This window comes from Sminthopsis crassicaudata, chromosome 1 (assembly GCF_048593235.1).
Source record: "Sminthopsis crassicaudata isolate SCR6 chromosome 1, ASM4859323v1, whole genome shotgun sequence".
Lineage (NCBI taxonomy): Eukaryota > Metazoa > Chordata > Mammalia > Dasyuromorphia > Dasyuridae > Sminthopsis > Sminthopsis crassicaudata.
Genome location: NC_133617.1, coordinates 472,528,058 through 472,555,205, shown reverse-complemented (window position 1 = coordinate 472,555,205; position 27,148 = coordinate 472,528,058). Strand labels below are relative to the sequence as shown.

At 32.9% G+C, this 27,148-nt stretch overlaps 1 protein-coding gene across 7 annotated transcripts in view; it reads right to left on the bottom strand.

Moving 5' to 3' along the window:
• Window positions 1–27,148, bottom strand: part of RSPH10B (radial spoke head 10 homolog B) — an 85,860-nt gene that overhangs the window by 42,377 nt on the left and 16,335 nt on the right. For all 7 annotated transcript variants that reach the window (XM_074281064.1, XM_074281065.1, XM_074281067.1 and 4 more), the window contains exons 5-14: window positions 24,101–24,274; window positions 21,268–21,353; window positions 16,679–16,799; window positions 15,676–15,852; window positions 14,341–14,482; window positions 13,989–14,110; window positions 12,267–12,456; window positions 11,216–11,330; window positions 5,300–5,379; window positions 4,116–4,264 (exon numbers count right to left, since the gene is read on the bottom strand). In XM_074281064.1, the coding sequence (XP_074137165.1) occupies window positions 4,116–4,264; window positions 5,300–5,379; window positions 11,216–11,330; window positions 12,267–12,456; window positions 13,989–14,110; window positions 14,341–14,482; window positions 15,676–15,852; window positions 16,679–16,799; window positions 21,268–21,353; window positions 24,101–24,274 (1,356 nt within the window). The remainder of the gene's footprint in view (window positions 1–4,115; window positions 4,265–5,299; window positions 5,380–11,215; window positions 11,331–12,266; window positions 12,457–13,988; window positions 14,111–14,340; window positions 14,483–15,675; window positions 15,853–16,678; window positions 16,800–21,267; window positions 21,354–24,100; window positions 24,275–27,148) is intronic.

Genomic DNA, 27,148 nt, shown 5'->3' with positions numbered 1-27,148 from the left:
GCATAAATAATGAAGCCATATCAATACTAAACATATATGCACCAAGTGGTATAGCATCTAACTTTCTAAAGGAAAAGTTAAGAGAACTGCAAGAAGAAATAGACAGTAAAACTATAATAGTGGGAGATCTCAACCTTGCACTCTCAGATTTAGACAAATCAAACCACAAAACAAACAAGAAAGAAATTAAAAAAGTAAATAGAACATTAGAAAAACTAGGTATGATAGACCTTTGGAGAAAACTGAATGGCAATAGGAAGGAATATACTTTCTTCTCAGCAGTTCATGGATCCTATACAAAAATTGACCATATACTAGGACATAAAGATCTCAAAATTAAATGTAGGAAGGCAGAAATAATAAATGCCTTCTTCTCAGATCACAATGCAATAAAAGCTACATTCAGTAAAAAGTTAGGGGTAAATAGACCAAAAAGTAATTGGAAACTGAATAATCTCATCTTAAAGAATGACTGGGTGAAAGAGCAAATTATAGAAACAATTAACAATTTCACCCAAGATAATGATAATGATGAGACATCATATCAAAATCTTTGGGATGCAGCTAAAGCGGTAATAAGGGGAAATTTTATATCTTTAGAGGCTTATTTGAAGAAAATTGAGAAAGAGAAGATTAACGAATTGGGCTTACAACTTAAAAGGCTAGAAAAAGACCAAATTATAAACCCCCAACCAAAAATTAAACTCGAAATACAAAAATTAAAAGGAGAAATCAATAAAATTGAAAGTAAAAAAACTATTGAATTAATAAATAAAACCAAGAGTTGGTTTTATGAAAAAGCCAATAAAATAGATAAACCTTTGGTAAATTTGATCAAAAAAAAGAAAGAGGAAAATCAAATTGATAGTCTTACAAATGAAAAGGGGGATCTTTCCACCAATGAAGAGGAAATTAGAGAAATAATAAGGAGTTACTTTGCCCAACTTTATGCCAATAAATTTGATAACTTAAGTGAAATGGATGACTTCCTCCAAAAATATAGGCTCCCTAGATTAACAGAGGAGGAGATAAATTGCTTAAATAGTCCCATTTCAGAAAAAGAAATAGAACAAGCTATTAATCAACTCCCCAGGAAAAAATCCCCAGGGCCAGATGGATTCACATGTGAATTCTACCAAACATTTAAAGAACAATTAGCCCCAATGTTATATAAATTATTTGAAAAAATAGGGGATGAAGGAGTCCTACCAAATTCCTTTTATGACACAGACATGGTACTGATACCTAAACCTGGTAGATCGAAAACTGAGAAAGAAAATTATAGACCAATCTCCTTAATGAATATTGATGCTAAAATCTTAAATAAGATATTAGCAAAAAGACTTCAGAAAATCATCTCCAAGATAATACACTATGATCAAGTAGGATTTATTCCAGGAATGCAGGGCTGGTTTAATATTAGGAAAACTATTAATATAATTGACCATATTAATAATCAAATTAATAAGAACCATATGATCATCTCAATAGATGCAGAAAAAGCATTTGACAAAATCCAACATCCATTCCTACTAAAAACTCTTGAGAGTATAGGAATAAACGGATTATTCCTTAGAATAATCAGGAGTATATATTTAAGACCGTCAGTAAGCATAATATGCAATAGAAATAAACTGCAACCTTTCCCAGTAAGATCAGGAGTGAAACAAGGTTGCCCACTATCACCATTACTATTCAATATAGTACTAGAAACGCTAGCCTCGGCAATAAGAGCCGAGAAAGAGATTCAAGGAATTAGAGTAGGAAATGAGGAAATTAAACTATCACTTTTTGCAGATGACATGATGGTATACTTAGAGAACCCCAAAGACTCTGCTAAAAAGCTACTAGAAATAATTCAAAATTTCAGCAAAGTGGCAGGATACAAAATAAATCCACATAAATCCTCGGCATTTTTATATATCACTAACAAAATGCAACAGCAAGAGATACAAAGAGAAATTCCATTCCAAACAAATGTTGATAGTATAAAATATTTGGGAATCCATCTACCAAAGAAAAGTCAGGAATTATATGAGAAAAATTACAAAACACTTGCCACAAAAATAAAATCAGATTTAAATAATTGGAAAGACATTCAGTGCTCTTGGATAGGCCGAGCGAATATAATAAAGATGACAATACTCCCCAAACTAATCTATTTATTTAGTGCTATACCAATCAGACTCCCAAGAAACTATTTTAATGACCTAGAAAAAATAACAACAAAATTCATATGGAAGAATAAAAGGTCAAGAATTGCAAGGGAACTAATGAAAAAAAACTCAGAGGAAGGTGGTCTAAGTGTACCTGATCTAAAGCTATATTATATAGCAGCAGTCACCAAAACCATTTGGTATTGGCTACGAAATAGACCGGTAGATCAGTGGAACAGATTAGATACAAAGGACAAAAAAGGGTACATCTATAGCAATCTAGTCTTTGACAAACCCAAAGATTCCAACATTAGGGATAAAAATTCATTATTCGGAAAAAACTGTTGGGAAAACTGGAAATTAGTATGGCAGAAATTAGATATGGATCCACACTTAACACCATATACCAAGATAAGATCAAAATGGGTCCATGATTTAGGCATAAAGAGGGAGATAATAAATAGATTAGAGGAACAGAGGATAATCTACCTCTCAGACTTGTGGAGGAGGAAGGAATTTATGACCAGAGGAGAACTAGAGATCATTATTGATCACAAAATAGAAGATTTTGATTACATCAAACTAAAAAGTTTCTGTACAAATAATACTAATGCAAACAAGATTAGAAGGGAAGTAACAAATTGGGAAAATATTTTTAAAAACAAAGGTTCTGACAAAGGTCTCATTTCCAAAATATATAGAGAACTGACCATAATTTATAAGAAACCAAACCATTCTCCAATTGATAAATGGTCAAAGGATATGAACAGACAATTCTCAGAGGAAGAAATTGAAACTATATCCACTCACATGAAAGAGTGTTCCAAATCACTACTGATCAGAGAAATGCAAATTAAGACCACTCTGAGATACCACTACACACCTGTCAGATTGGCTAAGATGACAGGAACAAATAATGACAAATGTTGGAGGGGATGTGGGGAAATTGGGACACTAATGCATTGCTGGTGGAGTTGTGAAAGAATCCAGCCATTCTGGAGAGCAATCTGGAATTATGCCCAAAAAGTTATCAAACTGTGCATACCCTTTGACCCAGCAGCGCTACTACTGGGATTATATCCCAAAGAAATACTAAAGAGCGGAAAGAGACATATATGTGCCAAAATGTTTGTGGCAGCTCTTTTTGTTGTAGCTAGAAACTGGAAGATGAATGGATGTCCATCAGTTGGAGAATGGTTGGGTAAATTGTGGTATATGAAAGTTATGGAATATTATTGCTCAGTAAGAAATGACCAGCAGGAGGAATACAGAGAGGGTTGGAGAGACTTAAATCAACTGATGCTGAGTGAAATGAGCAGAACCAGAAGATCACTGTATACTTCAACAACGATACTGTATGAGGATGTATTCTGATGGAAGTGGAAATCTTCAACATAAAGAAGATCCAACTCACTTCCAGTTGATCAATGATGGACAGAGGTAGATACACCCAGAGAAGAAACACTGGGAGGGGAATGTAAATTGTTAGCACTAATATCTGTCTGCCCAGGTTGCATATACCTTCGGATTCTAATGTTTATTGTGCAACAAGAAAATGATATTCACACACATGTATTTTACTTAGACTATATTGTAACACATGTAAAATGTATGGTATTGCCTGTCGTCGGGGGGAGGGAATAAGGGAGGGGGGGTAATTTGGAAAAATGAATACAAGGGATAATATTATAAAATATATATATATATATATAATAAAAAAAAAAATTAAAAAAAAAAAAAAAAAAAAAAAAAAAGAAAAAAAAAAAATAAATCCTTGTTGAATTAAATTGCTTTTTTTATTCTTGCAAGATCCCCACTTAATATCCAGTGATCATGAAAGCCCATCATAATTAGTACCCTTATTTTTTCCTATCATTCTAGAAAATCTTTTCCTTTCTTTTATCCAAACATAAACAACTAAGTATGCAAATTAATTGTTAAAGTTTCAAAAGTGATTACCTTCAACATCCAGAGGAAGTATCTGGTTTTCATTGTTAATTCATGAGGGGGATTAACGTTTGGTCTACAGTAAGCTAAATAAACTTCCCAGCATTTCTCAATATAATTCATTGCATAAACAGTCCGCTGTGGGTCACAGAAGAAATTGCCTAAAAAAATACAAGGGAAAATTAAAACATTCAAATATAATTATGTATAGCAGTCTAAGGGATTTCCATCCACCTCTACCTGCAACCCTCTTCCCAATTTTGAACAACTGAGAAAAACAAAGATTATTTTTATTAAGACATATATGGTATTAAGAGATTGGTACAGAGGGAACTGAAAACTAGTATAGAATGTAATGGTGAAAAGATGTGCTGGGAGCAACAGAGAGGTCACATGGAGGAGAGAAGCAACTGGGACCATCTTGCAATTGAACTTAACACCAAAAGATTCTAGGACTGAGGGACAGGGGGGACTGCCTACGGGCCAGGCAATCAATCCATGAGAAGTATCAGGAACAAAAAGAATATACTACTTTAGGAGTCTCTAAACTGCTGCAGGGAAAAGGTAATATGTGAGGGAGGAAGTACTTGGGATTATTAAGCAATTAATCTCTCCCTCAAAAATCGCCTATCTTTCTCCTAACACAGTCTGTACCCTGGGGACAAACTCATGTCTGCACTATTGCAACAGCCTCCTGGTTGATCTTTCTGCCAAGTATCTCCTTATTCCAATCCATCTACTCATTTGCAAGTGATCTTCCTAAGGCCCAGGTCTGACCACTTCTATCCCCCATTAAGCACTTACCAAATGTTTATTGACTGATAATAGAGGCTTACAAATATCTATGCTATTAATGGTTTTTAAAATTATTTAAATTAAATTATTTTTAAATATCTGAGCCAAAATGGTAACCACTTTTTGGTTACCATTTTATTTCCCCTCACTTTTTTTTTTTTTTTTTTTTTTGGCCAAACTTCATTCTAGAATAATTATAAATTGCATGTCTACAAATCAAGGAATAAGTTTCAGCTTTCTGAGTGGTCTGCACATACATGCCACAAGTTTCTTGGCTATGGAAGAAAGTAAGGAGATTTCCTAGAATATATCTGGATCCTTTCTATCACAAGTCTCCAACACAAGAATGGCAATTATATTTAGCAAAGTTTATTTTATTGTCACCTGACAATTTTTCTTACCTTTTATCTGACAGGCATTGGGAGTAATTTTATCAGTCATCATTCTTGAAAAACACATAAAGAGTGATGGAGTTCCATTTCTGTGATTTAAAAAATTGCAGGTAATATTTTACTATGAGAAAACCATAATGGAAATCTGGTTTAAGGATAAACATCTAGTTGTGACTCCATCTGAATAAAACTTTCCAAAGTTATTTGCAATGTAAAGATCAATTAAAAAGTTTTAGAGTCTGGACCTTTATATCTTTGATGCTCTTGTTGCTAACACAACTGTAATATTTTAATTTTTTTCTGTGAACAGAGTCAAAGAAAGAAAGAAAGGCAAGGGCCTACAAATACCAAAACAAATATGCTTTTTGTTGTCTTTTTTTAAGGCAACAAAGAAATGGGAACAACTGTGTGGTCCTTGATTGAACAGTGATTAATTAAATTGTGGTGCATGAATCTAATAGAATATTATTTTAGTATAAAAAACATGAAGAAATGAGAAAAATATGGGAAGACGAATGATGCTGAATGAATTAAGCAGAATCAGGTAAACAGCACAATGACTGCAACAAGACGAAAGGAAAGAACAAAATCCCAAACTGAAGATGGGCTTAGTAATGACCAAGCTAAAGGGCATCTGGGTGGTACAGTAGATGAAACTCAGAGACAGGAAGACCTGAATTTAGGTCTTAGGTACTTAGGTAGCTCTGTGACCATGGATAAGTCACTTCTCTTCTATTTGTCTCATTTTCTTCATTTGTAAAATGAAGATAATAATAACATCTACCTCTTTAGGTTTGTGGTGAAGATCAAATAAGGGATACAATATAAATGTTAGCTATTATTATTTTTATTGGAAAACAAGTAGCACAGTGCCTGGCACATGATAAATACTATTTAAATTTATCTATTATTGTTAGTCACATAATAGAATTAAGGAAAATGTAGAAGAATGTGATATAAAGTATTGTACATGTCATACAATGTTGATGTGTTGGTTTATAGGATAGATTTATGTTTGGAAGGGACCTCAGAGATAATATAGTCCAATCCCTTCATTTTATACTTGAGGAAACTGGGATTCAAGGAGATTTAATGATTTACCCATGCTCATCCAGATTATGTCAGAGGTCATATTTGAACCTCTGTCTGAAATGACTCTTTCCACTGACCCAGGACACCTCCTTTGGTTTTTGTTGATCTGCTTACCATCTCCTATCTCCTTTTTTTTTTTTCTTAAAACAAAACAAAAAGACCCCAACCTTTTGTTTCAAAGGAAAACTGGCTTTTTAGGAGAAAGGAGAAGAAAATATTTGGAAATGAAAGTGATTTGCAAACAAAAGATACAAAAAGATATTTTTAAGTGAGAAAAATAAAAGTTACTTGCTTAATTTTTTTTTAGTCTAAAAGTTTAAAAATCCCCAACAAATTAAAGCCAGAAAGGGAAAGAAATAAATAGAAAAATCCAAAAAAAATTTCTGCTTCTATTTTAACCACTTATGTGATAGTTTTTATGACCCTTGAATTCAGAAACATCTTTTTACTTGAGAATTACCACCAAAGGCATATATTTGAGATTGCAAAATTTGTGTGTGTGTTGGGGGGAAGTGTTATGGGCCAGAACTCTGATCTTGAGACAAAGGATTATTACTAGGTACTAAGTCAGTGGAACTGATAAAGCCAATAATTATCTAAATTAGCATGGTTCAGTATGTAATCCTACAAGGAGATGTTATGGGCCAGAACTTGAAACAAGGTACTAAATGGAATTGAGGAGACTATGGTTAAATCTAGGTTAGCATTGATTTAATCCTACAACAAATAATGGTTTCCTAGTGATAAAATGATTGGTGTATACTGAGTGTGGAGCATATAAACAAGAAGCTCTCAGGGCCAAAAAAGACAAGTACACAATAGAAGCTCTCAGAGGCCGAAACAGATTTATTCTGTCCTCCACCTTTGTGGTGGCTGGAGGCTGAAGCACAAACCTTTGGATTCAGAGAGATTCAGAGAGAAGAGAAGGAGGCAAGAGCTCAAGCTCTCAGAACCAAGGAGAGAGATAGGCCTCTAAGAAAGCTAACTGGGCCCCAGGAAAGGAGACAAGACTTTGAAAGAGATAATAAAGGATTTGGACTTTAACATCTGGCTGTACTTGTGGTGAATACTGAACTGAAATGAAGGCTGCTCCAGAGACGCTAAAAAAACCTCAACAGAGAACATTACAGGGGAGGATGAGGATCTTAATTTAGCAAAATTTCAAGAAAATTAATGAGTTGTATAGCAAAAAAAAAAAAAAAAAAAAAAAAAGGAGGAGAGGATTTGATTCCCATCTCATTCTGTAGATTAAATGGAATCAATGATTTAGAAGTAGAAGGGACTGAGATTCCAACAGCCAAAGTGAGTCCTTCTTATTTTTACAGATGATAAAACTGAGAAAGCCTAAAAGTGGCTTGCCCAGCAATGTGCAGATTATTAGTGCAGTCAAGATCTGAACTGACACCAAATCAAGAGTATATTGTTTCTAAATCCCAAGTAGATCAATGAACTATTTTTAAGTGAAAGAAAGGAAAAAAAGAAATATTAATATAGTAGGGGAAATGAGAAAAATTCTGATCCATCAACAAATAAAAACTCAGGGATCTAATTATATAAAAATAGTTTTTGCACCAGAAAAGTAAGAAAAAAAAATTTCACAATAAACATCTTTTGAAAAACTGATATCCAAAATTTGTAAGGAAGTGGCTATAGTTACAAAAAATAAGATTTATAGCCAGCCCAATGAACAAATAGGCAATTCTCAAAAGAAGAAAGAAAAATTGTTGATCATTATGTGGAAAAACTGTTTAAACTATCAGAAAAATATAAAATAACTTTGAGCTCTTACCTAATATCTTTTTTTTTTTTTTTTGGCTGAGGCAATTGTGATTAAGTGATTTGCCCAGAGTCTGAGCTAAGTGCTAAGTGTCTGAGGTCAAATTTGAACTCATATCTTCCTGACTTCAGGGCTGATGCTCTATCCATTGAACCACCTAGCTGCCCCAGTCTTATCTAATATCAATTAAATTACTAGAGGTAGTTGAAAAAAGAACAAAATTTTAAATTGGTGAGGCTGTGAAGAAAGTATACCATTAAATTGCTGATAGAAATATATTTTGGTACAGTGTTTTTAAAAAGTAATATGAAAACACACAATAAGCTAAAACAAATAAACAAACCAACTATTCCAGTGTTCCTGTTATCAGCATACCAAATGATGTTATTTAAAGGACCTACCTATCCAAAAAAAAAATTGCAGAGCTTTATTTATGACAGCAGAAAATAAAAAAATAACAGGTACTTCCACTGACAAAACTAAGCCAAGACCAAAATCCAGAGCCTTCACAACAGACTGGAGTCAATGTGAGGAGAGGATGAAGAAACCTGTGTAATGACAAATCCTCCTCTCTATAATGGAAATCATTAATGGTAGCCTTGGGGAACGGGCATATTACAGTTATTTGTAGTCTCTCTCATCCACATGACTTTTGAGGAAGGGATAATTCCTTTTTCCAGATTTCTGGCTTCAGTCAATCAGTGACAATGTGGCTAGGAGCTCCTGAACCCCCATCTATGTATGAGAGGAAAATTTAGTGTTTATGAAAACTTAAGAACAACAAGAATTATTGGATTAAGAATCTAGCAAGTGTACCTAAAATGATGGGGGGAAAAGCAAGAATCTACATAAAACAGAGGAATAAAAACCTAGAGTTTGCCTTCTTTTAGTACAAGTTATTTTTTACTTTTTTCTTAAATACACATTATTTAGAGAATGAGGTCCAATGGAGAAGAGAGATACCTTTCTTGCACTCCTATAAAGTAAGAGGTTTATATGGGTCTCTGGAGTGAAGGTGGGATTTCCTGAAAAGAACACCATATCAAGTGTTTATGGGGTACTTGGAATACTTATATATTGTTTTATATTTTCCTTTAGGATGATATAAAGGCTGTCCATTACATAATATGCAATGGTACCTTGAATATTTGTATAGGAACTGGGAACTCTTTCCCACATCTTAATTATAAGCTAGAATATTCTGAGTGGGAGCAAAATAAGCCAAATTATTTGAATATGCCCCCAAGATTAACATTTCTTCATGTAAGTTTAGAGGTGGAGTTCAAGGACATAGGTAATATAATATATGAATGAATGAATGAAGAGATAATACCCCCTTCACAGTCTAATGCCATACCCATGCATGTGATGATGGGGAGATGAGCAATGACAGGGTGACAGAATGCCAGGAACAGTGAAAATTCTTATGTGTCCAGAGATCTCATTAGTAGCTGCCTGGCAGCATCCCTAAAGTATTAGCCAATTGTGTTTTTTGGCGTTACTAGTGACAGAGACAGTAACCCAATCAATTTGATGAAATTGCCTATGAATCTTAGAAAAACAGCCTGGTACTACTTGAAATTGTTGTTTGACAGTAATTTGGTGAGACTACCAATGACCTGTTCTATAACTTATACTCTGGCTTTGTTATTATTATAAAGCCTTTGACTTAATTTTGTAATCCTGACTTATTCATGTACTACAAATCAATAAAATATGCTGGAATATTTGATATTGGAAGTGGAAGACTTTTATTTAAAACAAGTCCCCAGTGCAATACTTTTGAGAAAAAGTCATATAAAACAGGGTTTTTGCAGGAAGAAATTTCAAGCCCTTTATTTTTTTCCTAATATTAAAAGTGTGGTTTCCATATTAAAGGAGTTGTGTAGTGTGCTTTCTAAAGCCCCCACACTGGAGTGCCAAAATATATGGTCCGGAATAGTTGTCTGGAGGATCTCAGGACCAGCCCAAGTCCTTGGTCTTAGTGGAGGAGTGAAGGAGGCAGGGACCTATGAGGCTATTTCAAGTCCTCTTATCCCCTAAATACCTTAGTATGATTACATCATTACAGCACACTAAGCATGTAGTAACTATAAGCACCCTGCTATTGATGTGTAAATGCCTCTTTACAGTAAGTATTCCTTGCTTCAAGTAGAACACAGGTGGTCACGCCCTCCCTGATTTCTCAGGAAGGCCCAAAGACTTTAGGGAAGATGGGGAGCCAAACCAGACATTGTTAGCAAGTCTTATACCTCACCCAGAGTTCCCCCACTCTTTGTGACCCTCTACAGAGTTGAACCAATAACTTAATAAATGTGGATGACATCAAACTAGATAGCCCCCCCCCCCGAAAAATAAATTAAGTAGCTTCTTGGAGAATATTTCTCTGTTGATGTAAAAATATCATTTGAATACAATAAGTATATCTTTAAAGTATGCCAAGGCAAAATCAAGACTGTAGTCTCTGAACCTGAATCCTTATTATTATTATTCTGCCATGTAATCTTTAAGCTATATTGAAGAAAAAGCTTTTAAAATACAGAGAACCTAAAAGAGGAGATCAAAATTATGTGGGAGCAAAATAAAGTGCAAATCATCCTTGTTGTCCTAGATATTCTGATGATTCTTCCAATGAGCCTACAGGGAATGAGTTTACATCCTGATAGTTTTATTCAGATACAAAATAACAGTTATTTTATCCACCTGTGCAAGAGTCCAGAGAACCCCAAATTTCAGCAAACAATATCAGTGACTTGTCCCAGGAGAGATTTTATCTGAATTTTCATCAAAAAAGTGAAACAAAGATGAGATGGTAACAACTAAAACAATAGCAGCAGCAACACAATCACAGCAACAAAAGTTTTAAAAACAATAACAACATCAGAAAGGGATACAAGTGAATAGGACATTTTCATTTTGTTTAAGTTAATCTACCCATTTGTAGAAATTATAATTTGGAGATTCTATATTTATGTAGGAGCTTTCAGAAATTTATTTTAATATTTTTGATGATTAGAATAAAATATTTTTTTAAAAAGAAAAGAAATAATACTTACTTGTAATCTTTGTTATAAATGTGGTATGCTAGTTGTAAGAGATAATTCAAAAACGTTCTCAGTAGTAAAGTGGTAAAAGGGGAGTGAATCTCTTCAACTGAAATATTATTATTATCTAAAATGAGAAAAGCAAATTGGGGAAAAGCTTAGCAATATTGGAATAGACAAACCATTTTAAGGCCCTTCTTTCTAAGTTATCTGCCTCTGGAACACTATTCAGTGAAAAATCAAATGAAGTTGTTTCTCTTAGGAAATGGTCGGAAACAAGATGCTATATATAATAACAAAGATTGAGCTTGAAGACTGTTCAATTTTTTGTGTCTATTATTTTTAATCCAGGACTATTCCATCAAATAAATGTTTGATCATTTACAAGGGAGTATATAAAGTAACTTAGCAGCACTAGTTGAAAGAAGAATACCTTCAAAAACTTCCTAATGTGCAAATCATGGCCCAACTTGGGTTCCATTTCCACCAAGAAACTTTTGCTAGCTACTTCGTAACTTTTCTCTTTTTTGAACTATATACATACAGTCTGTGAAGCAAAATTTTACACTTAATTATCTATTTCATGTCACTCATTGCTGTCATGTGTACTGAAACACAGGTTTCTATCCACAAAGAGCTGGATCTGTAGTCAGAAAGACATGAATTCAGGTCCTGCCTCAGATACTATCTCTGTGACCCTGGGCAAGCTATTTAATTGTTGTTTCCTCCATTTGTTCATCTATAAAATGAGGATAAAAATGGAACTTACTTTTCGGGATTGTTAGGATGAGATAATATTTTTAAACTGCTTTGCAAACCTTAAAATATTATATAATGTTACCTATTATTATCATTATTGGCTTTTATTTTCCAATTATACTGTAAATATCTTAAGGTCAGAGATCACAGATTTTTGATAATCAACTACTTGCATAATGCTTCTAAGCAGACACCCAGTAAACACTCAAAAGGAGAACTCATTGATTCTAAGGTTACATCATTTTATATATTAATTTTAACACATCAAAAAAAAAAAAAAAAACCACAAGGTATCAGTACTAACCACTTAATACTCTGTCCATATCAGCAAGAGTTATTTTATAGTGATGAAGTTTGCAATCCTTTAAAAATCTCCAGAACTGAAGCTTTGTCATCAGGAAAGTGTTGTCAAGAGAATGATCACATCCCAGGCTACTATAAAAGCTATAGATTCTTCTTAATTCTGAAATATTTCTCAAAACAGCAAATTCTACCTGAAAGGGAGGAAAATGAAAGCTATCTTAATGTTATGTGAATGACCATATTACTACCAAACTAACCCTACTTTCTAAGCCAACTTTTAAAAAAATCACCAAGCTTATAGTAAAGTGATTACACTGTGTCAAATAGTATGCTAAGAAGACAGTCCCTGACCTCAAGGACCTTATATTCTAATGGGAGAAGACAACATATAAAGGAAGATAGATGGATAGATAAACCATGCTATAAACCATGCTATTCTCTATTACAGGGGAGACTTCAAGTGTCTTGTCCATTAATGATGTCCTACTATAAGGACCATTAAAATGAATCAAATTAAAATAATTTTCTCATTTAATTACCTTGAAGTTGTTCTTTATTCTATGTCTTTATAAAGTATTGCTTTGAGAAAGAATTTTTATTTCCCTGAGAAGAAGTTATTCTCAGATTTGAAAGTTTTCAGAATATTTTGGGTGTTGTGATCATGTAATATCATGTACCAATTTGAAACTTGATAGCTCCTGACCTCACAGAAATAATTGTATTTTTAGAAAAGAAAGCTTATTGACGTAAACCTTTGTATGGTGAAATTCCAAGTAGCTGTATCAGAATATAGTGAAAACATGCAAGCAATGTGGAAGAAAATATCTTGCACTATCCAGTCATGCAGTGAAGTCAGCCTTATCCGTGAGTTAGCTCTTCTTTCAAAACTTCTTTCCCATATGGAAATCAAAATTTTCTGAAAGCTCCAACTGTATTTCACAATGGTTTCTATGGTCCTAGCAGGGGAAGATCTGATATTGAGAGGATGGAGCAAGTTCAGCAGCCATTTATTTGAGGAAATCTTTTTAAAATAAGGATCCTTTAAGTTTCTTCAAGGAATTAATGTCTGACATTAAAAGGTCAGTGAATGGATAGGATCTCTTTCTTCTCTGCTGAGGCAACAAAAGAGCTCTGGGGTCCCATAAGGAGGAAATGATCAAGAGGGAGACATCTAAAAAAACTTTACCTTGGTCACATTTTTACTCTTACTATGGTCAGGACCACGTGCACTAGATTGGTCTTGCCAATTCAGTCAAAACATTAGGAAACTCAAAGAGTTCCATTGATTTTAAAAATTGAATTGACTAGTACCTTACAAACTTACAAGTAACTACTTCATGAACATTTGTTGACTTAAATTGAAATTTTGCATTGGCCATCATAAAGAAAGATAATGTAGATATGGCATCTAAGAATTAGGAATAGATCTTAAATGAATTAAAAATTTTCAGAAGTGTTCAGAGCATATTCTGATGGTTAAAGTGCTTTCCTATCTATATGGAATGGATTATCATCAAGATCCAGATATCTACAGAAATTTATGAAAAATTATATAACCCACTGCACTTGTATATCTTTTAATTTTTTAATTTGGTATTTAGGTTTTTTTTAAAGCAAATTTTCAAGAAAGCATTTTTCATAACTATGAAGAACTATAATAATTATATAATTTAATTAACTGTGGAAAAGCTTACGAAAATGATTATATAGCATATAGTTTTACCTGTTTCTTTTCTTCAGGTCTGTCCTCTGGAGGGTACATGTCTAACAACAAAGTCAAATCAAGTTCAATGCTTGATCCTAACACGGAATTGCTTTCACTGCCATCAAGTTTTCTGATAACCTCTAACAAATTAAAAAAAAATCATGTTATGCTTTATGGAAAATAACATAAACCATTTTAAAGTATTCCTACTTATGAAATAAACTTGAACAAGTGCATACAAGAGATTTAGATGAAGTTAGATATTAATGAAAGCATTATTCCCTTGACTTATTAAATGTATATCGGCAGATAGACATTTTGATATCAAAGTGGGTTGATTTTTTTTTCTTTGGCATTTAATGATTCCTACCAGCACTATATGGAGGCTCTGGGTAAGCACTGTCATCATCCTGGTTATTTTCTGCCTCATTCTCATCTAATGGAACATCGACTATGTGGTCATTGGCAAACTGTCCTTCATAAACACGTCCATTTTTGAATGTTAACCTTCCCTACAAAGAAAACAAATATCATTTTTTCCAGTCTTAAGTAAGTTTAATCAAGAAAATGTTGATAAATGTATAAAAGTATTTTTCAAGTGTGTTCTGAGATATAATAGTTTATAGTGCAACTGCTTCAACTTTTAATTTAGTTTTAATTTAGAATAATATCTTATATCTTGAGATTTAAGGATGCTTATTTTTCACATATTCGAGTTCAATGCCATTTAATCTTTGGTTAATTAATTCAACAGGACAAAACATGGCGTAAAGCCCAGGGATATAGTCAATTTTGTTCTGTTATAAAGCCATACCCACATGCCTAATACTGACCAAATGCAAGGGTTATTTCAATCAGTTACTCAATAAGCATTTATTAAGTCCCTATGGTATGCCAAACATTGTGCTGAAGATACAAGAAAGGCAAAAGACTGTCCCTACTCTCAAGAAGCTCACAATCTAATAAAGACGACAACATACCAAAAAACAAAACAAAACAAACAAACAAACAAAAACGGCATAAATGACTTATATATATTGATGATCAAAAGAAAGAAGACAGTAAGTAGTATTAAAGGGAGTCAGGAAGGGCTTCCTATAGAAGGTGAAATTTTAGCTGATACTTAAAGGAAGCCAGGAGGTAGAAATGAGGAGACAGATCGTTTCAGGCATAATTGACAACATGAAAATTCCAGAATGAAGTTTATTATAGAAGAGTTCAACTTAAAGATATCATCACATTAGAATTACAGAGCTAAAAAAGAATTTTAGCATTGGATGGGAATTTAAAGCTCTCCTAGTCCATGCTCCTTAGAGAAGAGGAAATTGAGACTCTGAAAGATTGTTTAAGTGACTTGCACATGTTTAAAAAGTTATGAGTAGCACAGCCAGAGTTAGAGCCAGAATCCCACACCCTTGATCTTTCTACCACCACCCATGGCATGATGCTTTTCCAAATAACCACAAAGCATAAACTGCTAGATACAAAGGAAAGCACATTAAACAGAATATTAACTGGTATCACATGATTAAATAGACTTTTTCAAAATATTAACTTGATAAGATGTATATATTTCAAAACATCTTTTAAGCAATAACTTCTCATGTAAAATAGATATAGTTTACTACTTGGAAGCAAATGGTATAGCTATTATTGTGTTTCAAATATCTTGCTTTTAAAATGTGATTTTTACAAGACTACTTACAAAACCATGCTTCTTATTGGAAATCCATTCTCCATCATACATTGCACCACTGGCATAGAAAAACTTCCCACGACCATGACGATCTCCATTCACAAAATCTCCTACATATTCATTTCTCAAAGGATACTGAGAGCCAGGAATTCTCTTTAGAAACCAAGTATGTGTTCCAAATCCATTCTGAAAATAAAGAAAATAACAAGAATTTTCAAACAGGTCATTTTTTTCCCCACCACATAAGTAGATATCAATCAGGTTTCACGATTTCATTGGTAGAGGACATTACCTTTACTAATGAAGACCGTAACTGCTCTGCATTTTATAGTTTCAGAGAATCCCCGGCACATTAAGAAGTTTAGGGATTTTCTCAGGTTCACCAAAGTAGTATTTGTAAAAGGTAGGACTTGTGATTGCACATATTTATCAGACTAATATAATATCAGATTGCTTATCATCTAATATAATATCAGATAAATATCAGATTGCATACTATCTTGGGGAAGGGGGATATGGGAGAAAGGAAGAAAATTTTGAGAACACAGTCTTACAAAAATGAATGTTGAAAACTATTTTTTATATATATTTGGAAAAATAAAATACTATTGAGAGAAAAAAGGTATGACTTAAACTCAGCTCTTCATGGCCTGAAGTCAGTGTTCTTTGCATTCTGCCACACTTCTTCTGTACCAAATATGGAAACTCATCTTGGGTAAATATTGCCAAGACTTAGTTAAAAATCCAGATTTGAGGTGTCAAATCCTGGACAATAATGACAAAAATTCCAGGGATATTCAAGGAAGTCAGCCTGCAACTACACTGACTTTTGCTCTGTAGTTCTTAGGACATTAATGATGATTGTGAAATCTCTTATGAGCCCTTACATAGATCACAGAAATAATGAATATTATAGATGGCAGAATCTAACTTTAACTTGTGACCTTGGTTATGCCATTACATGCTACGTTTTGACAGCACAGACATTTGCTCAATTTAATTAGTATAGTACCTGGATGCCCTTCACCCACTGACCAGTATACTCTTCATTGGTTGTCAGCCATCTCATCCTTCCCTCACCATGGCGCATATTGTCTTCCCACTGACCTTCATAAATATTTCCAGATGTGTAACTAGAAAAAAAATAAGATTTTAAAAAGACTATTGGCATACTCCCACAAAAGCCTTGCTCAAGTGCAGAGGTTCTTAAACTTTATTGTGTCCTAGACCCCTTTTGCAGTCTGATGAAGTTTATGAGCTACTTTTCAGAATAATAGTTTTAAAGGCATAAAATAAGAATGCATTGGATTACAAAGAAAACTAACTAAATTGAAATACAATTGTCAAAACTTTGAAAAAACAAACAAATAACTGTCCTAGCTTCTATCGTAGATCTCTTAGAGATTTGTGGACTATAAATTAATAACTACTGTTCTAGTGACTTTTCATGGTGTGGAGATGTCCCTGGGCTCTTAAGGTTATGCCATTCGATTGCAAGCTTTTGTAGATCCTGCCAAGGTTGAAAACACCTAACAATGGACAGTCATCTAAAAATTTCCTTAGCTCAAGTTAGAGAGGATTTCCACTGGTTACTTGTTGATGGATTTTTTTTTTTTGCTATATTAGCTACAAACTCTTGAAAACTTCTCAACTAATATGTAGAAGAGCTGCAATACTTTTGCACTAGTGAAGGAACTACCCATATTGATAAAACTGCACATTTTAAAGTCTTAAGTACAAACTTAAGTCATAAGTATACACATAAGTGTTTGCACCTAAGTTTTTCTTTTTAACCTCTTCCAACTCACTTTCATCTAAGAATTTCAACACTTTGAAGATTTATTTATATATCTAAAATGACTATAGAGATATGTGAATAAAATGAAATACCAACAATATTGGTAACCATAACATTTTTATTTTGTTAAAGAATCTGATGATGTAACAAAGTGAGAAGGAAGATAAAAAACTCTAACCAAATTTAAACTGATATACATTGCTTTAAAAGAGTTAAGATTTTGCATGGATAAAAATATATATTTTAATACAGTTTCTCTATGTTGCAAAGAGACAGCCTAAAATCAAATAAATTTTCAGAGAACATGCAAGTAATGAAATAAAAGTCATCTGTGACCAACATGTAAAAGACAGGCTATTCTTACACAAAACAGACAATAAAAATATAATAATTACATCAATATTAATAGATTACTTTGTTGGTATAATGGGGAAAGTACTAGATAGCCCAACAGATAATTAGGGAAACTACTTATATAAGGACATACTATTTTACAAGACTTTTAGGAAAATTACATAATAATTTGGCAGCAAATAGATTTATCCCAACAACTTATACCACCAAATAAGCATTTAATCCCACAGTTCTGAAGAAAGCCTTAGCTCTGCCAATTCTGGAGAAATATTGTACAACCAAGATAACAATAGTTTCACTGCTTGAAGCCATCAGGAAAGAATTCATCAAACACAGTATAAAATATGAACAATGAAATAAGCCTTAATTATCCTTGGGACTAAAATAAAAATGTGTGCTGTGCTTTATGCTTTTAAGAAGGCATGACTTCAACTGGCAGCTTATCAAAAAAAATATTCTAAATGTTGGTACCTACACTGGAAATTAATTTGCTGGGTTCACTGCTGATGTTAGGTTCTGGTGCAACTTTATGTGTTAGGAATATCTGGTTTTCAGATTTTTGTTTGACATACTTCTTTCAGTGTCTTGCCCAATATCTCTAATAGGAAGCAAGATTCAGGTAACAGCAGGGCACTATGAATTCATGCTATATAATGATGTAAGCACTGGTCAATGTAGCAATGAGTCCTCATGTTCCAAATTTTTCCATTTAAAAACTACTTTGACTGTAGAATTATGTCCATTGAGATATACTTCACAGTTTGCCATACTTATTTGAATAAATGAATGAATAAAACATTTATTAAATCCCTACAATGCACAAGGAATTGTGCTAGCACTAGGGATATAGAAAAATAAGACACTTCAGATTACATTCTGATGGAAAGACAACATTTACAGAATGTTTCGGCTGCAAGTCAAATGAAAAGGTCCTATGGATGCAAGAGCAAAGCAGATGAAAATGCTTCTTCTTTAATGTCATTTCCACTTATAAAAATCATCTTGGTTTCTGATGTTGAACCATTTGTCAGTGCTAAAGACTTTGCTGACAAAAATTCTTTAGATATGTGTGTCTAAATCCAATGACTCAATTTAAACTAGTTATATGTAGTATTGGCATCTCTAGGAATATTTTCTACAGACACTTACAAAGAAAGCTTCCTTTGACATTATTGTGAAAGACTTGAAGTTTACAATCTATGATAAAGGTGAGTTCCCCATTCCTAGAAGGTCTTGAAGACCCCAGGAAAAAAGGAAAATTCTGCTCAACTTGCTGATGAGCCTACAGAAAATGTTGATGAAACAATGGAGTGCAAATGTAAATATTAGCAAATATAAAAGAAACAATAGTTCATATGACAGTTAACTAGGCTTTGAACCAGATGCAAATGGTTAATGCATTTTTAGATACCAAGTTTTTAAAAGAATTTATTCCAAGCACTCTTACTGAAAGGTTATAACTGAATGCACATTCTTGAGAGGGAAGATGTTATTATTATCTAGTAAATATGGTGTATTGCTACCCAGCAGTCAGGAAAGAATGTGGCTAGATTGCTGGACCTGGAGTCATAATGACCCGAGTTCAAATTTGACCTTAGACACTAACTAGTTATGTGACCCTGGACAAGTCCTTTAACCTCTATTTGTATCAGTTTCCTTATCTGTAAAATGGAAATAATAACAGCAGCTACTTCTCTGGGTTATTGTGAAGATAAAAAATAAAAAGTACTCTGTAAAGTACTCTGCAAATCTTAAAGTGCTATAATTACTATTTATTATTGTTATTTCTACTACTGTTTTTTAAGAACATTAGTCTCTATGACTTTAAAGGCAACAGTTTAATAAAATTATTTCAACTGAAAAAAACATACATTGCAGTAAACTTCATATAGGGAGGTGATCTAAATATAAAAGGTCTTATTTAAAAAGTTAAGAAATAGAAGTCTACCTTTGACAACTATGCTTAAAGGGAGAATAACCATTTAAGTGGTAAAGAAGATTGTAAAAGATAAAATAGATTATTTCAATTATGTAAAATTGAAAAACTTTTATACAAACAAAATCCAATAGCTAGAATAAAAAGAGAAGCTATGAAATATGGAAAAAACCTTTGCCTTGAATGTCTCTGATAAAAATCTGACATCCAAAAGGCAAGTGACACAAAAAATAAGACTAAGAGCTATTTTCTAGAAGATAAGTAGTCAAAGGATATGTAAGAAATGGCTTTGAAGTGAAAAAAATGCAAACTAACAACTAATATAGGGAAATATGTTCCAAATTCCAATTTTAGTATGCTCTCTCATCCATTAAGTTGGCATAAATGATAAAAGATGGAAATGATTTTAGAAGGGATGAGGAACCACAAGTCTACTACTATACTGTTGGGAAGAGGTAAGATGCTATAGCAGAAAGAATACTGTATTTGAAACCAAAGGACTTGGGTTCAAAACCCTCTTATACCATCACCTGTGTGACTTCAAGCCAATCCCTTAACCTCTTTAGTTCTCGGTTTCCATATATGAAAATGAGGGAGTTGTTAGATGGCCTCTAATCTTTCCAGTGCTAAATCTATAATCACTTAAAACTCAGGAGTTGTGGGTTGTTGTAAAACAGGTTAGAATTATGCAAGAAAAGTAACTAAACTATTAATGTCTTTTGATCCAGTGATACATCAGCAAGAAAGTTTTTTTATTGCAGCATTTCTTGCCATAGCAAAGAGCTGGAACAAAGTATGATACTATCAATTAGAAAATGACTAATTAAATTATGCTATGAATGTACTATTGTAACCTTAATATAATCAAAGGGAAGAGCTCAGGAAAGCATGGGAAGACTTGAACAAATTGAGTAAGAGAAGGGAAAGCAGAATGACACACATACATACACACATATACACAGTGTCTTTAATATTATGAGTGAAAAGATCACTAAAAGAGAATAGATTTGAGATCAAATAAAATGACCAATTTGGTTTCATATAATTGTCATCAAAATACAAATTCTTCTGTTAAGGAACAGGAAATCTTAAGCATAAAATGTTATATGCTTCATTGTAAACAATTACATTATCAAAGTTTCATTTAACTTGATTGTTGGTTGATTGCAAAGGAAGATAGTAAAGGAAAAAATGTTTTAGGGAAATGATTCATCAAAACTTTTTTAAAAAATGTACTTCAAAGAACAAAAAAGTACTTTGTAAACTTTATAGTTTAAAAATGTATATTATCATTAAAAAAGAAGGAGAAAGAAAAGGAGAGGGAGGGAGAAGGAAAAGGGAAGGAAGGAAGGAAGGAAGGAAATGCAAATACCTCAACTTTGTCTATACAAAAAACACCTTTATCTCTGACATTTCTGCATTTTTTTATGTAAATAGATTCTGATCAAAATTATATAAGTTAAAAAGGCTCTTTTTTACTCATACTTTAAAAAACAGTAAAGGTTATACATACCATCTTATGCCCCATCCTTTTTTGATATTGTAGACCCAATCTCCTTCATACCAAGAAGTGCCATCTTGATTGTAATAAATGGAGCCCTAAGATAAATAGCAGGATTTTTAAAAAATCTAATCTTTATATCATACAATTACTTTTCTTCTTTGAATAAAAATGCATATGAACTCCTACATATCTTTAATTGGTATAAATAAGTTAAATAGAATTAAATTAAATTAAAAGTCAATGTTATATTTAAATATGATACAATCATTCTGCATTTCAATTTTGCCATCAAGAAGATAGTGACAGGTTGCCTCTGCCATCATTGCTGCCATGGTGCCAACCAGTTGGTTTCTAATTACTAGGTAAAGATCCAAAATAGGTGACAGGCCAATTTAGGAACAGATTGGATCTAGTTTTGTGCAACATTATTACCACTTATTTGAGAATGACAGCATTCAGGACAATATATTCTTTTTTTTTTTTAAATTTTATTTAGAATTTTTTTTCACAGTATATATGCATGAGTAATTTTTTTTATAATATTATCCCTTGTATTCATTTTTCCAAATTATCCCCCCCTCCCTCCATTCCCTCCCCCCGATGACAGGCAATCCCATACATTTTACATGTGTTACAGTATAACCTAGATACAATATATGTGTGTAAATACCATTTTCTTGTTGCACATTAAGTATTAGATTCCGAAGGTGTAAGTAACCTGGGTAGATAGACAGTAGTGCTAACAATTTACATTCACTTCCCAGTGTTCCTTCTCTGGGTGTAGTTATTTCAGGACAATATATTCTAATGCAGCTTAATTTACATGGGAGGTCATTCCAAGGCAAAATAGCCATCATAAAGAAATTGCCTACTCTTCTATTTCAGAAAATACCAACCATCAACACGGTAAAGAACCACCAGCCCACTGCTGAAAGCTGTGGACTCAGTATTCTGAAATAGGCAAAGGTTATGAAAGCCTTATCATGGGATTTCACCAGATTTTTCTATTAAACAATATCAACAATGCTTGGGTCTGCAGCCATATCTTTAGATTAGCACTAGCCCCTTTTAGCTATGACATCCATGTTGTTTCCTTTTCATGCTTTCTTTTCTGATATTCATATTCTTTCCTCTAAAAATACTACAAATATCATAACAAGTCCACCTGGTTGCAGTGGGTGGAAACTGTGGTGATAGCATTACTATTTGAATGTGTTATGTATCATGTTTGGAATTTAGGCTAGCTGGACCTGACAGAAGCTCCTGTTATACTAGCATATACTTTAAAAAGACTAAGTAATGCAAAAATTTGTATCATTTTTTTTAATGTACTGACAAATTGTTCAAATAAGTCAAAGAAATTAAGAAGAAAGCAGCAGTTGTGTGTAAAGTCCAGATAGTGCGTTGTTCAGATGTTTCAACGAATTATTATACAATCAAATCATGAAAAAAACTTTTTTAAGAGATAGTGACAGAGCTTTGTGTGTGCCTTCTTACTCAGGAGTGGATATGGGGAGGGAGGAAGGAAGAGAATCTGGAATTCAAGCTTTTAAAAACAAATGCAAAAAAATTGTTTTACATGTAACTTGGAAAAAATAAAATATCAAATATTTAGATAGTAATAATAGAATGTGTCCTTTTAACTTCATAAGGATACTGAAAAGATTAAGGAGATAATGTCTATAAAAGACTCCTTGACATTAAGGTACCCTGTTAAGCCATAATACCTATTTCTATAGCCATAATTAAATACACAAATCAGGGGTGTTTAATAATTTTTGTGTCATGGAACCCTTTGGCAGTGTAGTAATTTTTTTTCCCCGAGAATAATGTTTTAAAAACACAAGTAAAATACATATGATTATAAAGAAAATCAATATATTGAAATACAATTGTCAAAGTATTTTTAAAAGCAAGTTTATGGACTCTATGATGAGAAGCTCTTATCTAAATTGTATGTTAGCAAGGATATGCAGTTAACTTTCACTTATCCAGAATTTTGAGAAATGAATTCTTTTTATACACGTGAATTTTCCAAATAACAAATATATTTTTTAAGCATTAAAGTATGTTCTATTTGAATTGTTTTGGTTAAATATTTCTAAAATGTATTACATATCTCTTTGCCTTCTTTACCTATTCTGAATATAATTTAACCTCTTTCCTGACTAGATTATCATTAATTAATCATTGGTCTGCATTTTTAAATAGTGATATCTTTAGGGACTATTGAAGGGTATAGATGATTTGTCCATACATTAAATGACCTTAAACTAAAATATTATATTAATTGTAGCCAACTAGTAATTCTATTCCAGATTGTAGAAGGATATAAGCTTCTGAAGAGAAAAGATTATTTACTTTTTCTTTGTATCCCTTTAGCAGTGCTGGGCACATTGAGGACACACTTATAAATGCTTTTTGATAAATTATCTTTGTATCTTTAATAAGTAACGCACTGCCCTATACATAGTAAGTACACAATGAATAATGAATTATTTTTTCCTGATAACAGAAAAACAACAATTAGGCTAAGTCTCTTCAAATAAAATAAAGAAGGTGGTTATTTAACTAGATAATTCATATGAAACTTTTTCTTAAGCCTAAAGTGCCCTTTGATTATACAAAATTATTCATTTAACTAATTTAACTATTTCACCTAAATGGAATTTTTACTAATCTTGCACCAGATTGAAGTGAACTGAAGCAAAATGAAACACTAATAAAGTTTCACTAAGTTTTATTACTCCTCCTTCCTCCTCCTTATGTTTAGAGGGACAAAGAGAGATTCATTCAAAGATGGGAATTCTCAACATATTTCAATTTTAAAAGAATAACATACCTTTCCATGCCTCTTGCCATGACACCACTGGCCAATATAAGATATAGGTTGGGTGCTGCATTTGAACATTCCAAATCCATGTCTAACTCCATTTGTCACTTCTCCTTCATATGTGCTACCATCAGGCCATGTGTAAGTACCATGATACATAGGTATATTCTTAACAAAGTCCCCCTAAAATGATAACATTATTAAAATTGAAATAAATTCCACAGAGTGATTGAAAGAAAATGTAAATGGAAGATATTCTGTTCAGAAAATTAAACCTATCATATCTTTCCAACCTCCTAGACATTCAGGGGAATTTCTAGATTCCTTCCTAACTTTTTCCTTTCATTCTTGTTTTCACCAACATAATAATAAAAATTCCCATTTCTAAATTTCTTTAAGGTATATCACCATCTACTTTCTTGTGACCCTGTCTGTAGGAGGGAATGGGAAGAAGGGAGGGAGAATTTGGAGCACAAGATTTTGCAAAAATGAATGTTGATGATTCATAAAGAAATACGTATTTACAATAGTCAATGATTATGGTAGCTTTTGGGATAAGAACTCACTATTTGATAAAAATCACTGAGGAAATTGGAAAACAGTGTAGCATAAATTCGGCACTGAACAGCACTTAATACCCTATATCAAGATAAGGTTGAAATGGGTTCATGATTTAAACATAAAGAGTGATACAATAAACAAATTAGAAGAACAATGGATAGTCTCTCAGATCTGTGGAGAAGGAAGGAATTTATGGCCAAAGAAGAACTAGAGTACATTATGAAATGCAAAATGGATAATTTTGATTATATTAAGTTAAAAAATTTTGTGCAAACAAAACTAATGCAGATAAAATTAGAAGAGAAACATAAAACTGGGGGAAATTTTTACATCCAAGGGTTTTGATAAAGGTCTTGTTTCTAAAATATATAAAAATTGACTCTAATTTATAAGAAATCAAGCCATTCTCCAATTGATAAATGGTGAAAGGATAAGAACAGACAATTTTCAGATGAAGAAATTTAAACTATTTCTAGTCATATGAAAAAATGCTCTAAATCACTATTGATCAAAGAAATGCAAATTAAGACAACTCTAAGATACCACTACATAATTCTCAGATTGGCTAAGATGACAGGAAAAGATAATGATAAATGTTGGAGGGGATTTGGGAAAACTGGGATACTAATACATTGTTGGTGGGGTTGTAAAGTGATCCAACCATTCTGGGGAGCAATTGGAACTAAGCTCAAAAGGGTATCAAATTGTGTATACTTTTTGATCCAGCAGTGCTTCAACTGGGCCTATACCCCAAAGAAATCATTAAAAAGGGAAAAGCATCCACATATGCAAAAATGTTTGTAGCAACAAGGAACTGGAAACTAAGTGGGTGTTCATCAGTTGGGGAATGGCTAAGTTATAGTATAGGAATGTTATGGAATATTATTGTTCTATAAGAAATTATGAGCAGGCTGATTTCAGAAAAGACCTGGAGAGACTTACATGAACTGATAAGAAGAAGAACATTGTACAGAGCAAGAACAACATTATATGATGATCAATTGTGATAGACTTGGCTCTTCTCAACAATGAGGTGATTCAAGGCAATTCCAATAGACTTGGGATGAAAAAAATCATCTGCATCGAGAGAGAGGACTATGGAGACTTAATGGATCAAAATATAGCAATTTTTGGTTGTTGGTTGTTTGCTTTTTTTTTTTTTTTTTTTAGTTATTTGCTTGTTTTTTCTTTTTACCTTTTGATCTGATTTTACTTAACACAGCATGGTGAATATGGAAATATGTTCAGAAGAATTGTATATGTTTAATTCTATATTGGATTGCTTGCTGTCTATGAGAGGGGATAGAAAGGAGGGAAGGAGAAAAATATAGAACACAAGGTTTTGCAAAGATGGATGTTGGGAACTATCTTTGCATGTATTTGAAAAAATTAATTACTATTTTAAAAAAGAAATGTAAAAGTCTTACAGAAATGTTAAGAAATTGAGAGGTTAAGTGACTTAATAACTATAGATCATATAGCCAGTATGTGGCAGAGGCTAGCTCTTTATTCACTATGTCCCATTGCTTCTCTATTATGTTTATAGTATTCCTAACACTGGAACAACAAAATATTCTTGGAATAAATTGAACCGGGTCATGAAAGATAATATTTTTAATTGTTGCTATAAGCTCTTTGGGGGCAGCTAGATTGTACAGCAGACAAAGTGCTGGGCCTGAAGTCAGCAAGACTTCTCTTCCTGAATCTAAATCTGGTTTCAGCCACTTACTAGCTGTGTGATTCTGGGCAAGTTACTGAACCCATTTGCCTCAGTTTTATCTGTAAAATGAGATGGAGAAGAAAATGACAAGCCACTCTAGTATCTCTGCCTAAATAAAACTCAAAAGGTATCAAAAAGAGTCAGACAAGAGTGAACTGATAGAACAATAGTAATATAGCTTTTTTGTTATTTTTTGCACTAATAGCTTTTTATTTTTCCAAATACATATAAAGATAGTTTTCAACATTTACCCTTACAAAACCCTGTGTTCCAAATTTTTCTGCCTCCCTCCCATCTACCCCTCCTCCAGACAGCAAATAATCTAATAAAGGTTAAATAAACATATGCAATTCCTCTATACATATTTCCACAATTATCATGCTGCATGAGAAAAATCAGATCAAAAAAGAAAAAAATGAGAAAAAAAAACCAAGTAAACAACAACAAAAATGGTGAAAATACTAGGTTGGGATCCACACTCAGTCCCCACAGTCCTCTACTTGGATACAGAAAACTCCATCACAAGTCTAATGGAACTGGTCTGAATCGACTCATTGTTAAAGAGAGCCATGTCCATCAGATTTGATCATTGTATAATATTGATATCGCTGTGTATAATGATCTCCTGGCCCTCATTTCACTCAGCATCAGTTCACGTAAGTCTCTCCAGGCCTTTCTGAAATTAGCCTGATCATCATTTCTTATAGAAAAATAATATTCTATTACCTTTTTATACTATAACTTATTCCCCATTCTCCAATGATAAGTATCCACTC